The 23,122-nt window shown below is 43.7% G+C and overlaps 2 protein-coding genes across 2 annotated transcripts; both read left to right on the top strand.

Annotated features, from left to right (window-relative positions):
* Positions 1–6,684: 6,684 nt before the first annotated feature.
* LOC311146702 (protein phosphatase 1 regulatory subunit 7-like) lies at positions 6,685–14,175 on the top strand. Its single transcript, XM_084183252.1, has 10 exons — positions 6,685–6,754; positions 7,741–7,836; positions 7,971–8,026; positions 8,299–8,364; positions 8,522–8,652; positions 8,853–9,015; positions 9,280–9,396; positions 9,746–9,850; positions 10,142–10,228; positions 10,646–14,175. Exons 1-10 carry the CDS (start codon positions 6,715–6,717, stop codon positions 10,820–10,822), a joined length of 1,038 nt encoding a protein of 345 aa, XP_084039378.1. The 5' UTR covers positions 6,685–6,714; the 3' UTR covers positions 10,823–14,175.
* A 1,047-nt stretch (positions 14,176–15,222) lies between these two features.
* Positions 15,223–22,433, top strand: LOC311146701 (UBX domain-containing protein 7-like). Its single transcript, XM_084183251.1, has 11 exons — positions 15,223–15,313; positions 16,388–16,544; positions 16,737–16,804; positions 16,945–17,010; positions 17,330–17,442; positions 17,644–17,790; positions 18,773–18,863; positions 18,963–19,096; positions 19,271–19,808; positions 19,949–20,028; positions 21,529–22,433. The coding sequence occupies exons 1-11, from the start codon at positions 15,244–15,246 to the stop codon at positions 21,688–21,690; spliced, it is 1,626 nt and encodes a 541-aa protein (XP_084039377.1). The 5' UTR covers positions 15,223–15,243; the 3' UTR covers positions 21,691–22,433.
* Positions 22,434–23,122: the final 689 nt, after the last annotated feature.

Here is a 23,122-nt window from a genome sequence, read left to right as displayed (position 1 = left end):
AAAATCAGTTAACCACCTAACTGAGGATCTTAATTTAACCTTTGTCACAAATTTTCTCCCTGGTATACAGAAAATACCGAAGCGCTGAAGCAAGCTTCCAGAAAATTGAAACGGAAAGGGCTCTCCATCAAACTGAAAGTCTTCTAGCTTGGAAAGACAGTACCGTGCAATATCGAAGAGCCCTCACTGCTGCTCAATCATCCTATTTTTACAACCTAATTGAGGAGAATAAGAACAATCCTACATTTATTTTTGATTCTGTCGCAAAGCTAACTAAAAAGCAGCATTCAACAAGAGAGGATAGCTTTCACTTCAGCAGTGATAAATTCATGAACTTCTTCGATGATCATTAGAAAGCAAATTACGGACTCCACTTTGAATCTGCGTATTTCTCCAAAGCTCAGTTGTCCTGAGTCTGCACATAACTACCAGGACCTAGGATCAAAGGAGACACTCAAGGTTTTTTATCCTGTATCTCTTGATACATTAATGAAACTAGTCAAGACCTCTGAACCGTCGAGCTGCATACTGGACCCTATTCCAACTATGGACCCTATTCCAACTAAACTACTGAAAGAGCTACTTCAGGTGCTTGGCACTCCTATGTTGAACATAATAAATGGCCCCCTATCCACCGGATGTGTACCAAACTCACTAAAAGTGGCAGTAAATCTCTTGAAAAAGCCAAACCTTGACCCGGAAAATGTCAAAAACTATTGGCCTATATCGAATCTCCCATTCCTCTCAAACATTTTAGAAAAAGCTGTTCAGCAACTCACTGCGTTCCTGAAGACAAATAATGTATAAGAAATGCTACAGTCTGGTTTTAGACCCCATCATAGCACTGAGACTGCACTGGTGAAGGTGGTAAATGACCTTTTAATGGCGTCAGACCAAGGCTCTGCATCTGACCTCGTGCTCCTAGACCTTAGTGCTGCTTTTGACACCATCGATCACCACATTATTTTGGAGAGATTAGAAACCCAAATTGGTCTACACGGACAAGTTCTTGCCTGGTTTAGATCTTATCTGTCGGAAAGATATCAGTTCGTCTCTGTGGATGGTTTGTCCTCTGACAAATCAATTGTACGTTTCGGCGTTCCTCAAGGTTCTGTTTCAGGACCACTAATGTTTTCACTATATATTCTACCTCTTGGTGATGTCATTCGGAAATACAATGTCAACTTTCACTGCTATGCGGACGACACACAGCTGTACATTTCGATGAAACATGGTGAAGCCCCAAAATTGCCTATCCTGGAAGCCTGTGTTTCAGACATAAGGAAGTGGATGGCGGCAAATGTTTTACTTTTACATTCAGACAAAACAGAGATGCTAGTTCTAGATCCCAAGAAACAAAGAGATCTGCTGTTGGATCTGACAATTAATGTTGATGGTTGTACAGTCGTCTCAAATAAAACTGTGAAGGACCTTGGCGTTACTCTGGACCCTGATCTCTCTTTTGACGAACATATCAAGAATATTTGAAGGACAGCTTTTTTCCATCTTCGTAACATTGCAAAAATCAAAGGCTTTTTGTCAAAACATGATGCAGAAAAGCTAATCCATGCTTTTGTCACTTCTAGATTAGACTACTGCAATGCTCTACTCGGATAAAGCACTAAATAAACTTCAGTTAGTGCTAAACACGGCTGCTAGAATCTTGACTAGAACCAGAAAATTTTATCATATTACTCCACTGCTACCCGCTCTACATTGGCTTCCTGTTAAGGCTAGGGCTGATTTCAAGGTTTTACTGCTAACCTACAAAGCATTACATGGCCTTGCTCCTACCTATCTCTCCGATTTGGTCCTGCCATACATAACTATACGTATGCTACGGTCACAAGACGCATGCCTCCTTATTGTCCCTAGAATTTCAAAGCAAACAGCTGGAGGAAGGGCTTTCTCCTATAGAGCTCAATTTTTATGGAACGGTCTGCCTATCCATGTGAGAGACGCAGACTCGGTCTCGACCTTTAAGTCTTTACTGATTGAGTGTAGTCTGGCTCGGGGGTGCGAAGGTGAACAGCAAGGCACTGGAGCGACGAACTGCCCTTGCTGTCTCTGCCTGGCCGGCTCCCTCTCTCCACTGGGATTCTCTGCCTCTGACCCTATTATGGGGGCTGAGTCACTGGCTTACTAGTGCTCTTCCATGCTGTCCCTAGGAGGGGTGCGTCACTTGAGTGGGTTGAGTCACAGACGTGATCTTCCTGTCCAGTTTTGCACCCCCTCGGGCTCGTGCGGTGGAGGAGATTTTTGTGGGCTATACTCAGCCTTGTCTCAGAGTAGTAAGTTGGTGGTCTGTTGATATCCCTCTAGTGGTGTGGGGGCTGTGCTTTGGCAAAGTGGGTGGGGTTATATCCTGCCTGTTTAGCCCTGTCAGGGGGTATCATTTTCAACTGTTCTGCCTGCGGCTAGAGAACCCTGACCTGTTCACCGGAATTGCTACCTTGTCCCGGACCTGCTGTTTTCAACTCTCTCTCTCTCTACCGCACCTGCTGTCTCGACCTCTGAATGCTCGGCTATGAAAAGCCAACTGACATTTACTCCTGAGGTACTGACCTGTTGCACCCTCTACAACCATTGTGATTATTATTTGACCCTGCTGGTCATCTATGAACGTTTGAACATCTTGAAGAACAATCTGTCCTTAAATGGCCATGTACTCTTATAATCTCCACCCAGCACAGCCAGAAGAGGACTGGCCACCCCTCAGAGCCTGGTTCCTCTCTAGGTTTCTTCCTAGGTTCCTGCCTTTCTAGGGAGTTTTTCCTAGCCACCGTGCTTCTACATCAGCATTGCTTGCTGTTTGGGGTTTTAGGCTGGGTTTCTGTATAGCACTTTGTGACATCTGCTGATGTAAATAGGGCTTTATAAATACATTTGATTGATATTGCAGTATAATTTTCATGATTGAGTATGCATAATGTCTGCCAATTTGAAAAAGAAATAACAAAGTGTGTTTGATATTTCATTTCCATGGTACCATCCAGTACAACACTGACACATTTAAAAATGTAATGTAAATGCTTAAATGACAATCATTTCTCATGTTTGCAATTTCATTTACTTAATGTGATAGCATGAATTGTGACAAAAATATAAATAATTCTCAATTGGCAATTGAAAATGCTTTTCCATACTCTGTGTGGTTTAAGGGTAAATATAGTACTTGGAATTTGAATTTTGTCACAACAAATGCATACCCATTTAGGAAAAGGAATTGCAAACATTATATTTATTTATCATTTGACTATTTGCATTTCCAATTGAGTTTCGCCAGCTAAATGCTTCCATAACAGTCAGATAGACAGACGGACATATAAAATATTCCAATAACAGTTACAAATGCCCCTGAATTGTTTTCAAATCATCAAATCAATGCAAATATTCCAGGTGGCCATTTGTTTAATGATTCAGCAGTCTTATGGCTTGGGGGTAGAAGCTGTTAAGGAGCCTTTTGGACCTAGAGATCATTCCTCCTGTAAAGTGCTTTAAGTTGGTTTTGAGATCATCCAACTAGAAAGTTAATGTATGGCATCCAGTTAGTGTTTACAAGCTGAATTGTGAAACTACAAACATTCAGGGTTTTTTCATAAAACATTTCTCTAATTTAAATGGTGAGAAAATGTGCATATTTCTAAAGGAATTGACCACATACCTCTTCCTTGGCAACTATACTACTAGTACAGAACCGTTTGTTCTTGGATGTTTCTAGACATTGTTACCAGATATTAGACATACGGCAGGACAGGAGTATGAATGCTATGTCCATATACAGTATGTATCTTCCTCTGTTGCAGAGGTGGATGTTTTCAAACATCATTACTCTACAGGTACAAACAGAACTAGAGCACAGATGAGATGTGTAGAGTTCAGTCTATTTGTGTCTGACTCATTGTCCCACAGCTGAACACAAGAGGGAACACACACACTATCAAACCCCAGTGTACATAGGCTACAGTGTGTGTGTGTGTGTGTGTGTGTGTGTGTGTGTGTGTGTGTGTGTGTGTGTGTGTGTGTGTGTGTGTGTGTGTGTGTGTGTTTGTGTGTGTGTGTGTGTGTGTGTGTGTGTGTGTGTGTGTGTGTGTGTTAAGACAACAACAGTGAATTGCATTGTATTTTGTTTCTCCAAAGCATTTTCTGCAATACAAAGAAAACAAAATAGGTCAAGGAGGCAGCAACTCATATGAAGAAGTGGTCAAAGAGCATGCTGTTATCTCCATGTACTAACTAGGGCATATTATGGTATCCATGTGATGCACAGGGAGTATATCAAAGAATGATCACTCACATGCTTTAGAGAATTTTACCACTGTGTGCTTCAGACAGCACAACACTGGGTCAGGAGTGAAGTAGTCCCATTCACCAGCAGTAGTGTCTGAAGAGATCATCTCCTATCAATCTTGGCACGCAATGGGGGGGAATATTGTTTTGGGTGTAAAGATCTGTGTCAAGATAACATGAACAGCAGTGTCTCGGTCTCACTCTGTGTACTGGAGCTTAAGCTCCAGAAAATAGCCATTAAATTCTACAACCACCTAAAAGGAAGCGATTCCCAAACGTTCCATAACAAAGCCATCACCTATAGAGAGATGAACCTGGAGAAGAGTCACAAAAGCAAGCTGGTACTGGGGCTCTGTTCACAAACACAAACAGACCCTACAGAGCCCCTTCTTCTTCAAATAACCACCCTTTGCCTTGATGACAGCTTTGCACACTCTTGGCATTCTCTCAACCAGCTTCACCTGGAATGCTTTCCCAACAGTCTTGAAGGAGTTCCCACATATGCTGAGCACTTGTTGGCTTCTTTTCCATCACCCTGCCATCTGACTCATCCCAAACCATCTCAATTGGGTTGAGATCGGGGGATTGTGGAGGCCAGGTCATCTGATGCAGCACTCCATCACTCTCCTTCTTGGTAAAATAGCCCTTACACAGCCTGGAGGTGTGTTGGGTCATTGTCCTGTTGAAAAACAAATTATAGTCCCACTAAGCCCAAACCAGATGGGATGGCGTATTGCTGCAGAATGCTGTGGTAGCCATGCTGGTTAAGTGTGCCTTGAATTCTAAATAAATCACAGACAGTGTCACCAGCAAAGCACCCCCACACCATAACACCTCCTCCTCCATGCTTTACGGTGGTAACTACACATGCGGAGATCATCTGTTCACCCACACCACGTCTCACAAAGACACGGTGGTTGGAACCAAAAATCTCAAATTTGGACTCCAGACCAAAGGACACATTTCCACCTGTCTAATGTCCATTGCTCGTGTTTCTTGGCCCAAGCAAGTCTCTTCTTCTTATTGGTGTCCTTTAGTAGTGGATTCTTTGCAGCAATTTGACCATGAAGGCCTGATTCACACAGTCCCCTCTGAACAATTGATGTTGAGATGTGTCTGTGACTTGAACTCTGTGAAGCATTTATTTGGGCTGCAATTTCTGAGGCTGGTAACTCTAATGAACTTATCCTCTGCAGCAGAGGTCTTCCATTCTGGGTCTTCCATTCCTGTGGTGGTCCTCATGAGAGCCTGTTTCAACATAGCGCTTGATGATTTTTGCGACTGCACTTGAAGAAACTTTCAGTATTGACTGACCTTCATGTCTTAAAGTAATGATGGATTATCGTTTCTCTTTGCTTATTTGAGCTGTTCTCACCTTGTCACAACACAACTGATTGGCTCAAACGCATTAAGAATTAACTTTTAAGAAGGCACACCTGTTCATTGAAATGCATTCCAGGTGACTACCACATGAAGCTGGTTGAGAGAATGCCAAGAGTGTGCAAAGCTGTCATCAAGGCAAAGGCTGGCTATTTGAAGAATCTCAAATATAAAAAATATTTTGATTTGTTTAACACTTTTTTGGTTACTACATGATTCCATATATGTTATTTCATAGTTTTGATGTCTTCACTATTATTCTACAATGTAGAAAATAGTAAAAAAAATTAAGAAAATCCCTTGAATGAGTAGGTGTGTCCAAACCTTTGACTGGTACTGTATGTCTCTTCTTTATTTGTGGGAATACTTGGGAAAATATTTCCGAAATTAAATGAATTCCTGGTGATTTTACAGTTTTACAGTTTCTTTTGACCAAAAACGAAAATCAATTTTTTTATATTTAATTATTTTACAGAAAACTTTGGGGGCCCAAAACAAATCACTTGAGGGCCTGTTTTGGCCCGCGGGCCGCCTTTTGCCGATCCCTGCTGTTATTCATAGCCCAGGGATGGTCACATAGGCATACCAGTGAAGTAGATAAAGTACATCAACTCATACACCATCCCCCTATAGCACGTTTCTGGATATGGATGACCTTCCCTGAAACCTACTATTCTTATTATATTTTTCTGCCCTTGTTGATGGGCTATGTACTGTATGTCCTCCAACTGTGTGATTGTGGCGCTTGTACATATGTGTGATTGGCACCATCTTGTGGCCAAAAAGTGACATTACACTGCTCTTTATGGTAGCGTCGCAGCTCTTATATTTTCCACGGTGAATAAACACGACCTACATATTCTGTCTTTCTTTATATTTTCTCATGCAAATGTGATCTTGAATATCGCACACAAAGCGGATGAATGGTATATTATGGCCAGTGGCGGCACCCCTTTAGAAGGAAGGGACCGCACCAAAGATGCAGCCTCCTGATTGGCTGAGGAGATTACCACTAAAAAAGCGAGGGTTTATCAAGAAACAAACATGGCTACCCTGTCTGTTGGAGATCCTCAAGAGATGGAAGGTGAGTGAACATTTAAAATACGGCATTACAAATAGTTTATCATGAGGGTGATGAAATTGATATTGATGTATAGCCGCATCTTCCCACCCCCCAGGGGATTTTATTTTGTGCTACTTTGTCTCCTCCCTCCCTGAACATGCTAAGCTAGCTAAGTAGCTAATGTTGTTAGCCAGCTAGCTAGTAGCTAGCTACCTTGTTAGATAAATCATTCAATAACAGCTTGTTTTCGTGCGCAAGCAAACAGCTATGTAGCTACACTAGCATGTCTAATGTATTTTGTTTTAATGGCATCCTTTGTTTAATGTAACTAGCTAACATTAGCTATGAAATAATGACCGTCTCATCCACTCACAAGCAAGTTAGTCTAGCAACTGAGTGTTCTTGAAGTGGGAACATTTCATGGTGATTGGTCTATCAAGCTACGCTAGCTAGCTGGTTGGTCCTTGCTGGCCAGTCCTCTAGCTCTGTCAGATTCTTCAACATCTAAAATATCAGACAGATGCAGTCGGGAAAAAAACCTTTCTATGTTCAAAACAAGGTGTAGTAGTTAGCTAAGTATAAATATACTTTGCTAATGATGAACATGCGACTAATCAGCTAGCAGTAGATTGCAGACAGAGCCACCCATAACGAGATGTCAGAGCACGGTATCACGTGAGCCTGCTACATGGGCGTTTGCGTTTTCTTTATAATAACCTAACTACATTTAAGTGATTGACCCTGCCTGTTCCTGGTAGGAGCGTTGGGCCAGTAACCGGAAGGTTGCTGGATCGAATCCCCGAGCTGACAAGGTAAAATTCTGTCTTTCTGCCCCTGAACAAGGCAGTTAACCCAATGTTCCCCGGGCGCCAAAGTCGATTGAGGCAGCCCCTGCACCTCTCTGATTCAGAGGGGTTGGGTTAAATGCGGTAGACACATTTTGGTTGAATGCATTCAGTTGTACAACTGACTAGGTATCCCCCTTTCCATCTGTTCTCTGTGTGCAGTGGACCGGAAGGGAGAGTCAGAGGAGTCTGGAGATGATGAGACCAGGAGGAAGAGCATCAATGGGGAGGTGGACCCCAATCAGCCCCCAACCACAGGTGGGGGCTAGACACAAGCTATAGTTGTACACAAGTGTCACGCTTCATAAGCACAAATTGAAGTTACTAGTTACTCTAGTTAGATGCTGTGGTTGTGTTAAATCACCCCTTGATATGTCTCTTTTTGTAAGCAGTTAAAGAAGAGTCTCCCGTTGAAATGGATACCATAACCCTGGACCCAGAGGAAGAGGTGAGGGAGGGGGAGTAGTGTTATAAGGGCAGCAGGTGGTTAAGAGCGTTTGGCCAGTAACCGAACGGTTGCTGGTTCAAATCCCAGAGTAGACTAGGTAAAAAATCTTGAGCAAGGTGCTTAACCCTAATTACTCCTGTAAGTCGCTCTGGATAAGACCGTCTGCTAAATGACAAAAATGTAAATGTTGCCATAACAGTTTGCCTCATGGAATTATGAATGTTATTCCAATGTAGTTCTCTACCTAACACCTACCCCTCTCTTATTCCCAGGATGTTGATCTTGTCCACTGTCGTATTGGGAAGATTGAGGGACTGGAGGTGTTGAGGAAGGCTAAGGTCAGTAGGCTGACTATTGTCTCATTCACACATTGTAAAAACATAATATGGCTATTTTATAGAGAACATAGGTGACGTAATCACAATGAAGTAAAGGAGACTGTCTGCACAAACAGTATGACTAGATGATTTGATGCTAAATGTGGTGTGTGTCCAGACGCTCTCTCTAAGGCAGAACCTGATCAAGACGATTGAGAACCTGGAGACGTTAGTGACGCTGAAGGAGCTTGATCTCTATGACAACCAGATCCGCAAACTTGAGAACCTGCAGACCCTCACAGAGCTGGAGTGAGTCTGACGGTACCACACACACCAGTGTTTCCCTCCCTATCAGCTGACCTAGAGATTGCCTCAATGTCCAACCTTTACTAACCTCTCCCCATATACACTGACTGAAGCAAATGTTACTTCATGCACCATTTCGCACAAAAAGTTTAAATACAGTAAAGTTGAATTAAACCTGAATGTGTTTTGACTCTGATCTCCAGTCAGCTGGACGTCTCCTTCAATCTGCTTAGGAAGGTGGAGGGTCTGGAGCGTCTGACGGGGCTAAAGAAGCTCTTTCTGCTGCACAACAAGATCAGCCACATCGCCAACCTGGACCATCTCACCGGCCTGGAGATGCTGGAGCTGGGCTCCAACCGCATCCGGGTAAGACAGAGGCCAAGGGTCAGGGGTCACAGGCAGTCAATTGCATATTCACATAGAATTGGAATGAGTAGATCATATATTGGCATAACATTGGAATATAATTGGAAAGTGTAGAACATATACATGTCTTTGCATTGGTATAGATTTGGTTTGAGTGATGTCTCACAATTGGCAGTCACTCTGCAACAGAAAGTCGTTGTTGCTTTAAAGAGGTGAGGAATGATTGCCCTAATTTGTGTGCGTGCCTCCTTTGTGTGTTTCCAGCTAATAGAGAACTTGGACGGGCTTTCCTCCTTGACAAGTCTGTTTCTGGGCACCAATAAGATCACTCAGCTGCAGCATCTGGAGGGCCTTCACAACCTGACAGTCCTCAGCATCCAGGTACACACACACCATGGTTGGGGTCAATTCCATTTCAATTCTGGAAGTGCACTGAAATTCCAATTATTTTCAATTTGGAATTTGAATTTGGTTTACTTTCTGAATTGACCCCAACCCTGACACACAACACATCACTACTGCTTCCTGTAATGTATTAATGTGTTTGAAAACACTGAATACACTGCAGAAATGTTGCACGCACATTTTCTTGCTTTAGTGACCCAACTCGGTTGTTTGTGCTGTTTAGTCGCCCTGAACTGTAGAAATACATCTACTCATGATGACGGTACATTATGAAAGACAAGTGGATGTTGGTCTCTGAGGATATGTTGTGTTCCTTTCTCTCCAGAGTAACCGCATCACCAAGATGGAGGGTCTGCAGGGTCTGGTCAACCTGAAGGAGCTCTACCTGAGTCACAATGGCATCGAGGTCATTGAGGGCCTGGAGAACAACGTGAGTCACTGTCAATGGCAACCACATGACTGTAGGGCCATGCACATTGCCATGGCGACTGATAAAATTACAGCAGGAATGCAATGTTTATGGAAGCCCAATAACCCAATGAAGTGATGTGGTAAAATGCTCTACACACAGCCAATGCATGTAGTCATTTGCAATTACATGTACTGTAGTTATTGCAAAATCCATGTTGAATCGGTGTCTGCACGCTAGTTCAATGCCAATAATAGTTTCATAAATCAAATCGAAGTGTGTCTCAATTTGATGCTGTTTGTCCACATATAGAAAAAGCTCACAACTCTGGACATCGCAGCCAACCGGGTAAAGAAAATCGAAAACATCAGCCATCTAACAGACCTACAGGAATTCTGGGTAAGAGGAAAAGAGAGATTTTAAGGTTCATGGTGAATAGGAAAGAGAAAGAATGGATGAGTCATTTAAGCAATAAGTCCTGGGGGTGTGTGGTATATGGCCTATGTACCACGGCTAAGGGCTGTTCTTACGCACGATGCAACGCCTGCCTCCATACAGCCCTTAGCTGTGGTATATTGGCAATATACCACAAACACCTGAGGTGCCTTATTGCTATTACAAAATGGTTACCAATGTAATTAGAGCAGTAACAAGAAACGGTCTGATATACCACGGCTTTCAGCCAATCAGCATTCAGGGCTCGAACCACCCAGTTTTATAATAAAAAATAGAGCACTGTCACTTGTTGGAGGAAAAAATTGGTCTGTTGCAGATTGGAAAACGTATTTGAATAACATGTCAACTCATCTTTCCCAGATGAATGATAATCAGATAGAGAACTGGTCAGATCTGGATGAACTGAAGAGCGCCAAGGCCCTGGAGACTGTGTACCTGGAGAGGAACCCCTTACAGAAAGACCCCCAATATCGCAGGAAGATTATGCTGGCTCTGCCCACCGTACGCCAGATCGATGCCACCTTCATCCGCTTTTGACCGGTTCACACTCCCACCTCAGTGTCCCTCCACTCACCGTTCTTCCCCTGCAACCGCAAAATGGACCTCTGCTTACTGCACTCAAGACTAATTCACCACAGGCACACACCTACAGATACACACGAGTGTCCTTGTATACCACACACACTCCAACACACACGCACACATTCCGACCATCACTTTTCTCCTGCCTTACCCTCTGTCATGTAAAACACACAAGCACGCATGTACATACTCACGCACTTACACTCACGCACACCACCTGACCTATGGTATTATGTTAATCTTATTAATTTATTCCCAGAATTGGACTGGATAGGGGCTGGGAGGAGTGTGAGCTGCAGGGATGTCAAAAGGACCCCCCCTCCCCTCTCTGTCCTCCCCCCTCCCCTCTCTGTCCTCCCCCCTCCCCTTTCTGTCCTCCCCCCTCCCCTCTCTGTCCTCCCCTACCTCTCTTTTCTCCCTCTTTCCCCCCCTTTGGATGTGGAGTAGGGAATGATCACACTGCCTGATTGTCCTTTTGTCTGGAGGGATAGAAAGGAGAAGGCAGTCTGTTTTCTCTCTTTGTTATTGAAGTTGCTCTGCACCTGGCAAGGAGGTGTTTCTGATGGTCTATTTGAGTGGTCATCGCGTTAGCTTCAGGAAGGTCTACACTCACCAGATGTCAGTCTTATTTGTTTATATTATTTTAAAGAATTTGAATGATTAAATGTGTAAAACAGAATGTGACACTATGGTAGCTGCTGCCTTTAGTGGTGCTGACACGGGGTCCATGTCGATGTGTTTGCTAGGGGCATATTTAGCTCATCATAACACTAAGCTGCCCTCATATTGTAGCTACATTGCAAACAGACACTGTCTCGTGGTCTATTGTTCAAAGTGAAGGATTTAACTTAATTAATGCCCTGTCACATCAAAGAAGCGTACTCTTTGTACTCTAGCTGAAACTGTTCGGCTTCGGGACAATAAAGCAAATGTGCTGTTCTGAGTGCTAAATCATGGCTACACCAAGAAACAAACCAGGGGTTTGTGCATTAGGAATAAACGTAGCAGAGCATTCTGCAATGGGGCAAAACGGAAACAAGCGTTTCTTGGACAAGATCAGATAGTTACTCTGTTTTGTGTTTCTTCCTAATGAACATGACCCAGTTACCATAGACCAGAGAGTAGAACCACATGTCAAGGGGAGGAGTGGGATTTTGCCATAGGATTTCATTGGTTTGTTTTTTGTTTTTTATTTAGTTTTTTATGAAACAGATATGTTTTGAATGGGTCAACATCCCTTTTGATTGTAAATAATCAAACTTGGTCTTTGATTCAATGTCCTAATTCAAATTACTCTGCAATCTGAGCTATACTGAAAAAAATGAATTTAACAATTTACAGTTCATATAAGGAAATCAGTCAACTGAAATAAATTCATTAGGCCCTAATTTATGGATTTCACATGACTGGGAATACAGATATGCATCTGTTGGTCACAGATACCTTTTGAAAAAAAAAATATATATAGTAGGGGGTGGATCAGAAAACCAGTCAGTATCTGGTGTGACCACCATTTGCCTCATGCAGCGCGACATCTCCTTTGCAGAGTTGATCAGGCTGTTGATTGTGGCCTGTAGAATATTGTCCCTCTCCTCTTCAATGGCTGTGAGAAGTTTCTGGATATTGGCGGGTACTGGAACACACTGTCATACATGTCGATCCAGAGCATCCCAAACATGCTCAATGGGGGACATGTCTGCGTATGCAGGCCATAGAAGAACTGGGACATGTTCAGCTTCCAGGAATTGTGTACAGATCTTTGCGACATGGGTCCGTGCATTATCATGCTGAAACATGAGGTGATGACGGCGGATGAATGGCACGACAATGGGCCTCAGGATTTTGTCACGGTATCCCTGTGCATTCAAATTGCCATCGATAAAATGCAATTGTGTTTGTTGTCCGTAGCTTATGCCTGCCCATACCGTAACCCCACCGCCACCATGGGGCAGTCTGTTCACAACGTTGACTTCAGCAAACTGTTCGCCCACACAACGCCATACACGTGGTCTGCGGTTGTGAGGTCGGTTGGACGTACTGCCAAATTCTCTAAAACGACGGAGGCGGCTTATGGTAGAGAAATGAACATTCAATTCTCTGGAAACAGCTCTGGTGGACATTCCTGCAGTCAGCATGCCAATTGCTCGCCTCCTCAACTTGAGACATCTGTGGCATTGTATTGTGTAACAAAACTGCATATTTTAGAGTGGCTTTCTATTGTCCCCAGCACAAGGTGCACCTGTGTAATGATCATGCTGTTTAATCAGCTTTTTGATATGCCACACCTGTCAGGTGGATGGATTATCTTGGCAAAGGAGAAATGCTCACTAACAGGGATGTAAACAAATGTGTGCACAAAATCTGAGAGAAATATAAGCTTTTTGTGCGTATTAAAAATTTCAGCCAACTTTTATTTCAGCTCATGAAACATGAGATCAACACTTTACATGTTGCGTTTGTTTTTTTTCAGTGTATTAGTCCATAAGTAAATCTTACCGCTGTCAAAAGCAACTGACATTCAGTGGTGGTGACATTCAGCACTCCTTTATTTTCAGGCAATGATCCTCATGTTTTGAGATGATGGATTAAGGAAAATATGACAATCTGTAATCATGTTTCCATCAAAGTGAAAAGCCCATGCATATACATTTATGGAGTCACCTATAGTTTGCACTTACTGGGACACTTCAAGGGAAACTTGGAACAGAAGTGAACAGTGTTCTTGGAACAGAAATGGGCTCAGATGACCTATTGACCTGTATCAGTGGGGTCTGTCTGAATAAATGTGTGGTATGTGGAAGGGAAGGAGTGTGTTTGTGGTGTAAAATGTTTTTTTACCAGATTGCTCAGGATCTGTATGTTCATGCAGTGCACCAACAGAGTCAGAAGTTGCCTCTAACCACAGATCTAGGATCAGATAAACTTTCTGTACCCAAATCAGATTTGAACCTAAACCACTAGTGGAATGACCCTGTATCAGTGGTTAGGGACAACTTCTATTCTTACCTGAATAGTGAAAGGTTACCCATACAACTGGGGCTTATTCATTTGGAATGTTACAGATAGAAATAAAATGTATAGAATTTCAACTATTGACTCCTCCCTTTGCTAGACAAGTTGACAGTTCTATACAAGGGATTTATATCTGCCCCACTAGTCCCAGTCCCTCCGATGGGTTCAGAGAACAATGCCACACAAATCACTTTAATTTTTTGCTCATTTTTAGTTATGTTTGACAAAGCACTTCGTTGACTGTTTTTGAACTGATTGTATTATAAAAGACTAAATAATAAAGTTACTTCAAATTAGATGTTTTCCTACAAATGCTTACACCACTAAACTGACATATTAGTGAATAGATTGTAAGCCACTATGGCTGTGTTTACACAGGCAGCCCAATACTTTTGACCAATTAGATCAGCCCCGAAAAATATCTGATATGTAAAGAACTGATTTGATTGGTCAAAAGATCAATTAGTGGGGGGGGAAAAACTGCCTGTGTAAACGCAGCCTTATGCATGCACTGTATAAAATATCTTACATGTACTGACTACAACTACTGTACTATTGTCAGTACTGTGAAGAGAGGAGAACATAACAGTTTCACTTAAAAGGATACCCTTGTAGTTCAACTAGTAATTTAACTACATTTTGCAGTAGTTTGGTGGTAGTTTAACTAAGTTCAAATCTTGGTAGTGTTTTTAGTAAGTCATTACTTTTCAGCCATGTAGCACACAGGAGGTTGGTGGCACCTTAAGTGGGGAGGATGGGCTCATGGTAATGGCTGGAGCAGAATCAGTGGAATGTTTGATGCCATTCCATTTGCGCCGTTCCAGCTGTTATTATGAGCCGTTCTCCCCTCAGCAGCCGCCACTGATGTAGCGGTGTACCTAACTACTGGAACTACACTACTTTTTGGGCCAAAATAAAATAATATGGGTAGGCAAGAATTTCCTTTCTTTTTTGGCATCAGACCTGTCTAATTCTCATTTGAAATGGTTTTTGTGTTTAACACACTAAATTACACATTCTGTCAACATCTGACTCCAGAGTGATGTTCTTGCAATTTAATCTTTAGATATGATCATTTTTCACATAGTAGTTTGGATGTAGTGAACTACTTTTTCAAAGTAATGTTAGTTAAGTAAACACATTTTCTTAAGGGTAGCTTTAGGGTAGGCTATGTAATTGGTAGCTTGGTAAACTGTACGGGCCTACTACTCAGCCAATGTAGTCAAACCAGAGACAGGGCAATGAAATACATTACCCACAATCGAACACGAGTCTTTCTGTGACACAGGCATCTAGACAAAGCTCGCGAGTACACAACGGCAGTACGTACGTGAATCATTTGTGTTGTTGTTGGTCGCGGTAAGATGGCGGCGCTCGGGGATGGATCAGCTCCGGCGGTGAATGGGTTAATACAACAATTCACAGCGATTACAGGTAAAAAAAATATTTTTCATTTAATTCTTGCAATGTTCATTGTTCATGAGTTATGTTCCAAAAAGAGTCATGTCGCCCAAGCATCACAGAAAGCTGCGCAGGAAACTCTAACGGGGCATCAGTGCTTACTGCCCCCTGTCATCAAGGGAAAAACGAACTGGAGCACACGACCGTCAAGTGTGTGTGATCACCAGAATAGAGCAGCTAACTTAACATAAAATTACCCACAGGAAATACTAGAATTGTCTTGGGGTGATGCCTCACGCAAAAATTGCTTTCTAGAGTTTCCCCAAAAGTCATTTAGACTATCTGGAGGTGCAATAGCTAACGTTAGCCATGTTGTCTTGTGTTAGTGGAATGGGCGTTGGGTACAACATGAACATCTATCTAGTCGAGCTAACCTAGCCTAGGTTCCGCCTTATAGTGCAATGGTGGCTGGAACATCTCCCGCCTGTCATGTTCAAGAAGCGATCGGAAGCACCGGACCAGCCTCTCTCTGCTAAAGTTACCGTTACACAAAGTTTGCATGGCTAAAATGGTAATTTAGTGTTTCTATATTATGTAGATATAGATGGCAATTTGGCCAAATACATCCCATTTTTTTGTGTGACAGTATCCATGTTCTCTGTCGAGAATACTTGAAAAGTGAAACGGACATGCGCAGTGAACATGATAAACTCTAACCATCTATATATCCAGCAATGCTTGCATGGAAGTTTAGATTGCAGGTAAACTGCACAACATTTTACGCAGTTCTTGATTACCATGCACGGAGATTAACCATTCACATAGTGAAAGTGCCAGGCATTATTCTGTTCTGCCAGTGCGTTGCTCAAACAAGAACAACGCATGCGCACAACCGTCCGATGTTTTTGTGAGTGATCCTTGGGGTTCAGAGCTCGGAAAACATTTCATAATAGGGATTATGTCAACCAACCAATAAATTATTCAATGCATGAAAATATATTTCCCATTTTTAAATCATCAGATAACTTTTTTTAATATCCACATTTGATATTTCAGTGTTTTAAGTCTGTGTGTGTGTGTTCCATGCCTGCTACTACACTGTCCCAGGTGCCACAGAGAGTGTGGGGAAGCATATGCTAGAAGCATGCAACAACAATCTAGAAATGGCAGTGTCCATGTTCCTGGACGGAGGGGGGATCGCAGAGGAGCCCAGCACCAGCTCCAGTTCAGCAGGGGCCTCCAGCAGCAGAGCTCCCCCCGCAGAGTGAGTCAGTGGCCTGCTCCATCGCACCAACCACCACTGCAGAGTCCTGTTTAGAGCCTGTGTTGAAACAAACCCATACTTTGAGATCGCCAATACTGGCCCTGCTGTTTTTAATTAAAAGCATGTTAATAAGAAAAAGAAAGGTCTGCTCTCCTGGAGTTGAAGTTGAATATTGTCTGTCTGTTTTTGTAGTGACGAAGTGCGGGCGCCCATCCCTCAGAAGCAGGACATACTGGTGGAGCCAGAGCCTATGTTTGGAGGTACAGTTCTGAAGTGCCACCCCATCATTTAGCCTACCTCACTACAACTTGATCTCAATGGCGCTCCCTCTGTTTCCCCCTGTAGCCGTCTCAGTCCATCTAACTGTCTGTCACTCTCTCTGCATCCATAACTCTCGCAGCGCCAAAACGACGAAGACCTGCCCGGTCCATATTTGACGGTTTTAGGGACTTCCAAACAGAAACCAGTAAGTAGCCTACCTGTATTTGTGTACATGTGTCTGTGTGTGTGTGTGTGTGTGTTTGCATAGAATGGGGGTTTGTGTGCTAAAACCATGTTGCTGAATTGTGCCACCCAGCTCTCAGGCATCAGGCAAAGCACTACTTAAAGCAGTACTTGTGTTGTGATCATGGTCAGGTTGTCTTATACAGTGAGCTCCAAAAGTCATTGTATGATTTCAAATCCAAAGTGCTGGAGTACAGAGCCAAAACAACAAGAAATGTGTCACTGTCCCAATACTTTTGGAGCTCACTGTATACGCTAACAGCTTTTCTGCCCTCCCTCAGTCCGCCAGGAGCAGGAGCTAAGGAACGGCAGTGCGGTGGACAAGAAGCTCAGCACCCTGGCGGATCTGTTCCGGCCCCCCGTCGAGCTCATGCACAAAGGCAGCTTCGAGACGGTGAGGAGCCCCCTCCCCCCTGGACACCCAAGCTCCCTAGACCTGGAGGACTATCAGTCAACCCTCATCCAAACCACCCTTAGCTGAAAGGATTGAATAGGTTTCTAAGCAGTACGGCAACAATTCCACCTAGCCTACCAGAGGGCAAGGTGGCGCTATTACCATATTGCTCATACCTATCCGGCTCCTTTCTCTCTCTAGGCGAAGGACTGTGGTCAGCTGGAGAACAAGTGGCTGATGATCAACATCCAGAATGTGCAGGACTTTGCCTGCCAGTGTCTCAACAGAGACGTGTGGAGCAACGACGCGGTCCGGACCATCATCAGGGAGCACTTCATATTCTGGCAGGTATGCAGTGTGCACACAGATGGAGATGAACGTGCACTCACACATCAAATCAAGCTTTATTTATATATCAAATTTCAGACATGCAACACAATGCGCTTCACAGGAAAAAACAAACAATAAATAAAAACTGAAATATTTACTACACAAAAACATGAGGATAACAAAAAATAAAATAATAAACAATTTAAAACTGAAAGCACCCTATGGAAAAGCAAAGCTAAAAATATGTGTTTTAAGATCCCTTTCAAATAACCATCATATCGAAGTTAACTTGACTCGGGTAACCATGCAGTTTATTAGGCTACATATGAAATAAGTTATGATGAACTTCACAGGGTGGTGAAAGTGCACAGTGATCTTGATGCTCCTTTCCAATAAATATCGAAGTTCTTATTCTGGTAACATGATGACCGATGCTTGACTGCCATTTGACAAATACAAATATTCTCTCTCTTATCCATAATAATGTCATCATGTAGACTGCCTACCCACACTGTCTGCCAGCTGTTGGCTAGAGCGTACGTGCTAAGACCAGAGGAGGCACATTTGCTATTTAATGCAACAAGTTTTGTGACAAAACTATCGGTAGAGTTGAAAATGCGATGGAAACACATTGAACTTTTGATTTTTATTCGGTACATGAGAACTTAAGCAAAAAAGTACATTTTATGTGCACTAAGTCTTCACGCACTGATTGTTATCTTTAACAAGTCCTATTTAGTGGAAACACCACTGGTGGGAAAATGCACATTTTCTTTATGCACATTTTTTGAATATTCGCATGAAAATCTGTCACCGATTGGACGAGCTACTGTAACTTTGTTTTTCTCCTTCGTAACTCTCATGCATACACAAGCTGTCACATCCACACACACGCACACACACGCGTATACACTGTGTGCCGTAGAGGTGTGTTGAGGGAAGCTGGCCTGCTGTGTGTGTGTCTGCATTTATATGTGTGTGTGCACGTGTGTATTGACAGGTATACCATGACAGTGAAGAGGGACAGAGGTATATCCAGTTCTACAAGCTCAATAAGTTTCCCTATATCTCCATTTTGGACCCCCGCACAGGTGAGGCCTGCTCTGGGTTTCTGAGTGTTTAAACAGTTACTAATACTAAAAAGGTTTTGAAAGTCTTACTGACGATGCTCATGTTTGACCGTTCTGCAGGTCAGAAGATGGTGGAGTGGAACCAGTTGGATGTCGGGTCGTTTCTGGAACAGGTGACAGGCTTTCTGACGGAACACGGCCAGCTAGACGGCCCGGCGTCCAGCCACCCGCCCCTGGCCAAACGGGCCCGCTCCGTGAGTCTCTGTTCACTCTCTCTTTTTCATCTTCTTAAATACTGTCCATATTGCTCATTACAGTCACATTATCACTTTATTCTCTCACTCTGTTCACGCTCTCTCTCCTCATCACTGTTTGATGTATTCTCTTTCTCGGTCTCTCTCTTCTGTCTGTTTCTCCCCCTCTCTCAGGAAAGTCTGATAGACGCCAGTGAGGACAGCCAGTTGGAGGCAGCCATCAAAGCGTCTCTCCAGGAGACCCACTATGAGTCCTCCTCCGCCCCCGACCTCCCCAACTCCCCCCGCTCTGTAGATGCAGACTCGGACGGAGACTCGGACGCGGAGCCCTTCTCTGACAGCGAGGGCCACATCTCCGTCGACGGCTCGGACAACGAGACAACAGAACCCCAGGAGGGCAGCTCCTGCTCCACGGGTGGACACACCCCTCCTGGACCAGCCCCTCCCACATCTGCAGCTGTAGCCCCCCAGCCCCCGCCACGGCCGGACAGCCCTCCCGCCCGTCACAGGAAGTCTCCTCACAAAGAGAACAGCCACAGGAAAGAGGAGAGCAAAAAGAACCACCTGGAGCCTCCGGTGGCCGCCCCGGCCCGCTCCCAGGCCGCCCCAGATTCAGAGCATCGTTCTGGGGAGAACCATCGCACCTCAATGGGCCAAAGCTCCAAATCTGTTAAGACGGAAACCTCAGACATCGACTGCCTTCATGACAATGGTACTAAAATTATGCCTGTGTGTGTCTGTGCATCATGTTCAAGTGTCTGGATGTGAATGTTGAGATTGTGTGTGTGTATCTACGACTACTTCTTCATCCATCCCTACTCTGACTGCACTCTTTCTGTATTGTATCTCCAGGTCCCAAGGCCAGACTGATGCTGCGCTACCCAGACGGACAGAGAGAGCATATCGCCCTGTCGTCCAAGGCCAAGCTTATGGTGAGAATGTACTCTTGTGTTAGGCCTTGTGTTCAATTCAGTTAATGAAAAAAAACAAAAGTCCACAACAAAATCCTGGTCAATTTTCAGTTCAAGAATTGATGTTCAATTTATCACCTGAATTGACTGAGTGGAAATGCAGCTGACCCCAACCCCTGGTACACTATATATACAAAAGTATGTGGACACACCTTCAAATGAGTGGATTCAGCTATTTAAGCCACACCCATTGCTAACAGGTGTATACAATTGAGCACACAGCCATGCAATCCCCATAGACAAACATTGGCAGTAGAATTTCAGTGACTTTCAACGTGGCGTCGTCACCTTTCCAACAAGTCAGTTTGTCAAATTTCTGCCCTGCTGGAGCTGCCTCGGTCAACTATAAGTGCTGTTATTGTGAAGTGGAAACGTCTAGGAGCAACAATGGCTCAGCCGCGAAGTGGTAGGCCACACAAGCTCACAGAACGGGACCGTTGATTGCTGAAGCGCATACAAATCGTCTGTCCTCGGTTGCAACACTCACTACCGAGTTCCAAACTGCCTCTGGAAGCAACGTCAGCACAATAACTGTTCGTTGGGAGCTTCATGAAATGGGTTTCCATGGCCGAGCAGCTGCACACAAGCCTAAGATCACCATGTGCAATGCCAAGCGTCTGCTGGAGTGGTGTAAAGCTCGCCGCCATTGAACTCTGGAGCAGTGGAAATGCATTCTCTGGAGTGACGAATCACTCTTCACCTTCTGGCAGTCCGACGGACGAATCTGGGTTTGGCGGATGCCAGGAGAACGCTACCTGCCTAGTGCTGACTGTAAAGTTTGGTGGAGGAGGAATAATGGTCTGGGGCTGTTTTTCATAGTTTGGGCTAGGCCGCTTTGTTCCAGTGAAGGGAAATCTAAACGCTACAGCATACAATGACATTCTAGACGATTCTGTGCTTCCAACTGTGTGGCAACAGTTTGGAGAAGGCCCTTTCCTGTTTCAGCATGACAATGCCCCCATGGACAAAGCGAGGTCCATACAGAAATGGTTTGTCGAGATCGGTGTGGAAGAACTTGACTGGCCTGCACAGAGCCCTGACCTCAACCCCATCAAACACCTTTGGGATGAATTGGAACGCAGACTGCGAGCCAGGCCTAATCGCCAAACATCAGTGCCCGACCTCACTAATGCTCTTGTTTCTGAATGGAAGCAAGTACCCGCAACAATGTTCCAACATCTATTGGAAAGCCTTCCCAGAAGAGTGGAGGCTGTTGTAGCAGCCAAGGGGGAACCAACTCCATATTATTGCCCATGATTTTGGAATGAGATGTTCGATGAGCAGGTGTCCACATACTTTTGGTCATGTAGTGAACATTAACATATTATAAGCCTGATTATAAGACATTATAAAGGCTCATACATGCATATAACTCTTTATAAAGCAGTTATAAAGCATTATTTAGTAAAGCGTTACCATGACTTGTTACCTACCTTCCACTGTGTCCTCCACCCCCTCCAGGCTCTGGTTAGACATGTCCAGTCGAAGGGTTACCCCAACGAACGCTTCGAGCTCGTCACCAACTTCCCCCGACGGAAGCTGGCCCACTTGGACTATGACATCACACTGCAGGAGGCAGGGCTTTGTCCACAGGAGACTGTATTTGTGCAGGAGAGGAACTAAGCCATGCATTTTCTATCTTCAGACCACGCCCATATCACCAGTGACCCGGGAGGACATTACAGGCTGCTACCCCTGAGCTTTTGTTCTTTTGGAATTAGACCATGCCCCTATTTGGGGACGCCAAACTGTGGATGGACTTCATTACCCATCATTCCACTGGGAAGAAGTGACTGGCCTGTGTACTCTTTTTAGTAGGCATTGTTGTTCATCTTCAATTACCGAATGGATTCTATTCTGATTTTAGTTTTATTCGGAGGTAATAAACCAATCGGAGTAGAACACATTAATGATACTGTTAGAAATAAGCTGAGGCCCCCAATAATGATCAGAGCTGGCATCAGTTGGCTCAGGAAGACTTTACAGACTATTATCCCCCTGAAGGATGTCAAAAGTCAGATATTTTTTTGAAGTTAATACTTATTTTTTGATTCATGAACACTTACCGCCAGGTAAAGGAGGGACTTGAACTCTGACCTTGAGCTCCGATTTGTTCCCAAATTTGCTCTTCTACATGTTGATTGGGTGAGGAGGTGACTTTGAATACAGGAATCGATGGAGAGGGGTGGAGGGTCGTTCAAGGGATTTTTTTGGGGGTGTGGGGTCCTCAACTGTCAACCTGCACTACAGGAGTGGTGTAGCGATTGACATTTAGTCTTAGTCGGTATATATATATATTTTTCTTTTTTTATATATATACTGCCCCATTTCCAAGAAAAGATGCTGAAATATAATCATCAAAACAAAGGGAAACTTGGCTTGTTTGTTCTATTCCATTTCTACCATGTATTTGTCTATGTTGTGTGTATCCGCAATCTGTCTAAATTGTGACCACAACCTCAGAAGTATAGTGTTGGTGATGATGAGCATTTCTTGATACCCCCGCCCCAATGTACTGAACGTTCTGGGTCAGTGTAAGCAATGGGTGGTGCCATTGGTGTTATTACTCCTACTAGCCCAGCAGACGGCTAGGGGGCGCTGTTATAACATAACTAATATCTATCTCGTCAGTCAGATATGAGGGAGAGGTAACAAGTAGCTTCTGATTGGGGCCATGTCCAATATTACTAATCTGTTTTAGACCTTTACCCACAGACTAGATATGTCTGCCACAGGGTTTCATCAACTTTGCCGTGAGCTAAGAATCCTAACAGTGGGAGAGCTATCAAGCTGTGGAGTTCTGGTCTGAGTGAGAAGTTTGCAATGGGATCTTGTTGCATACAACTGTCTTGAATACATTTTGGAGTATTTGTATGGTTATTTCTAGATTCCCAGAACCCAGTACATTGGATTTTTATCAAAATCTAATTAAAATGTCAGATCAGGTTAAAGGGACACTGCAAGATTCTGGCAATTAAGCTTAATTTTTTACTTACCCAGAGTCCAATGAACTCTTGGATACCATTTCTACTGTACTTGTAGACTTCCAGTCATT

The sequence above is a fragment of the Coregonus lavaretus genome (genome assembly GCF_964263955.1).
Source record: "Coregonus lavaretus genome assembly, chromosome: 19".
NCBI lineage: Eukaryota > Metazoa > Chordata > Actinopteri > Salmoniformes > Salmonidae > Coregonus > Coregonus lavaretus.
The sequence above is the reverse complement of the archived record's forward strand: the minus strand, read 5'-3'. Positions and strand labels throughout refer to the sequence as shown.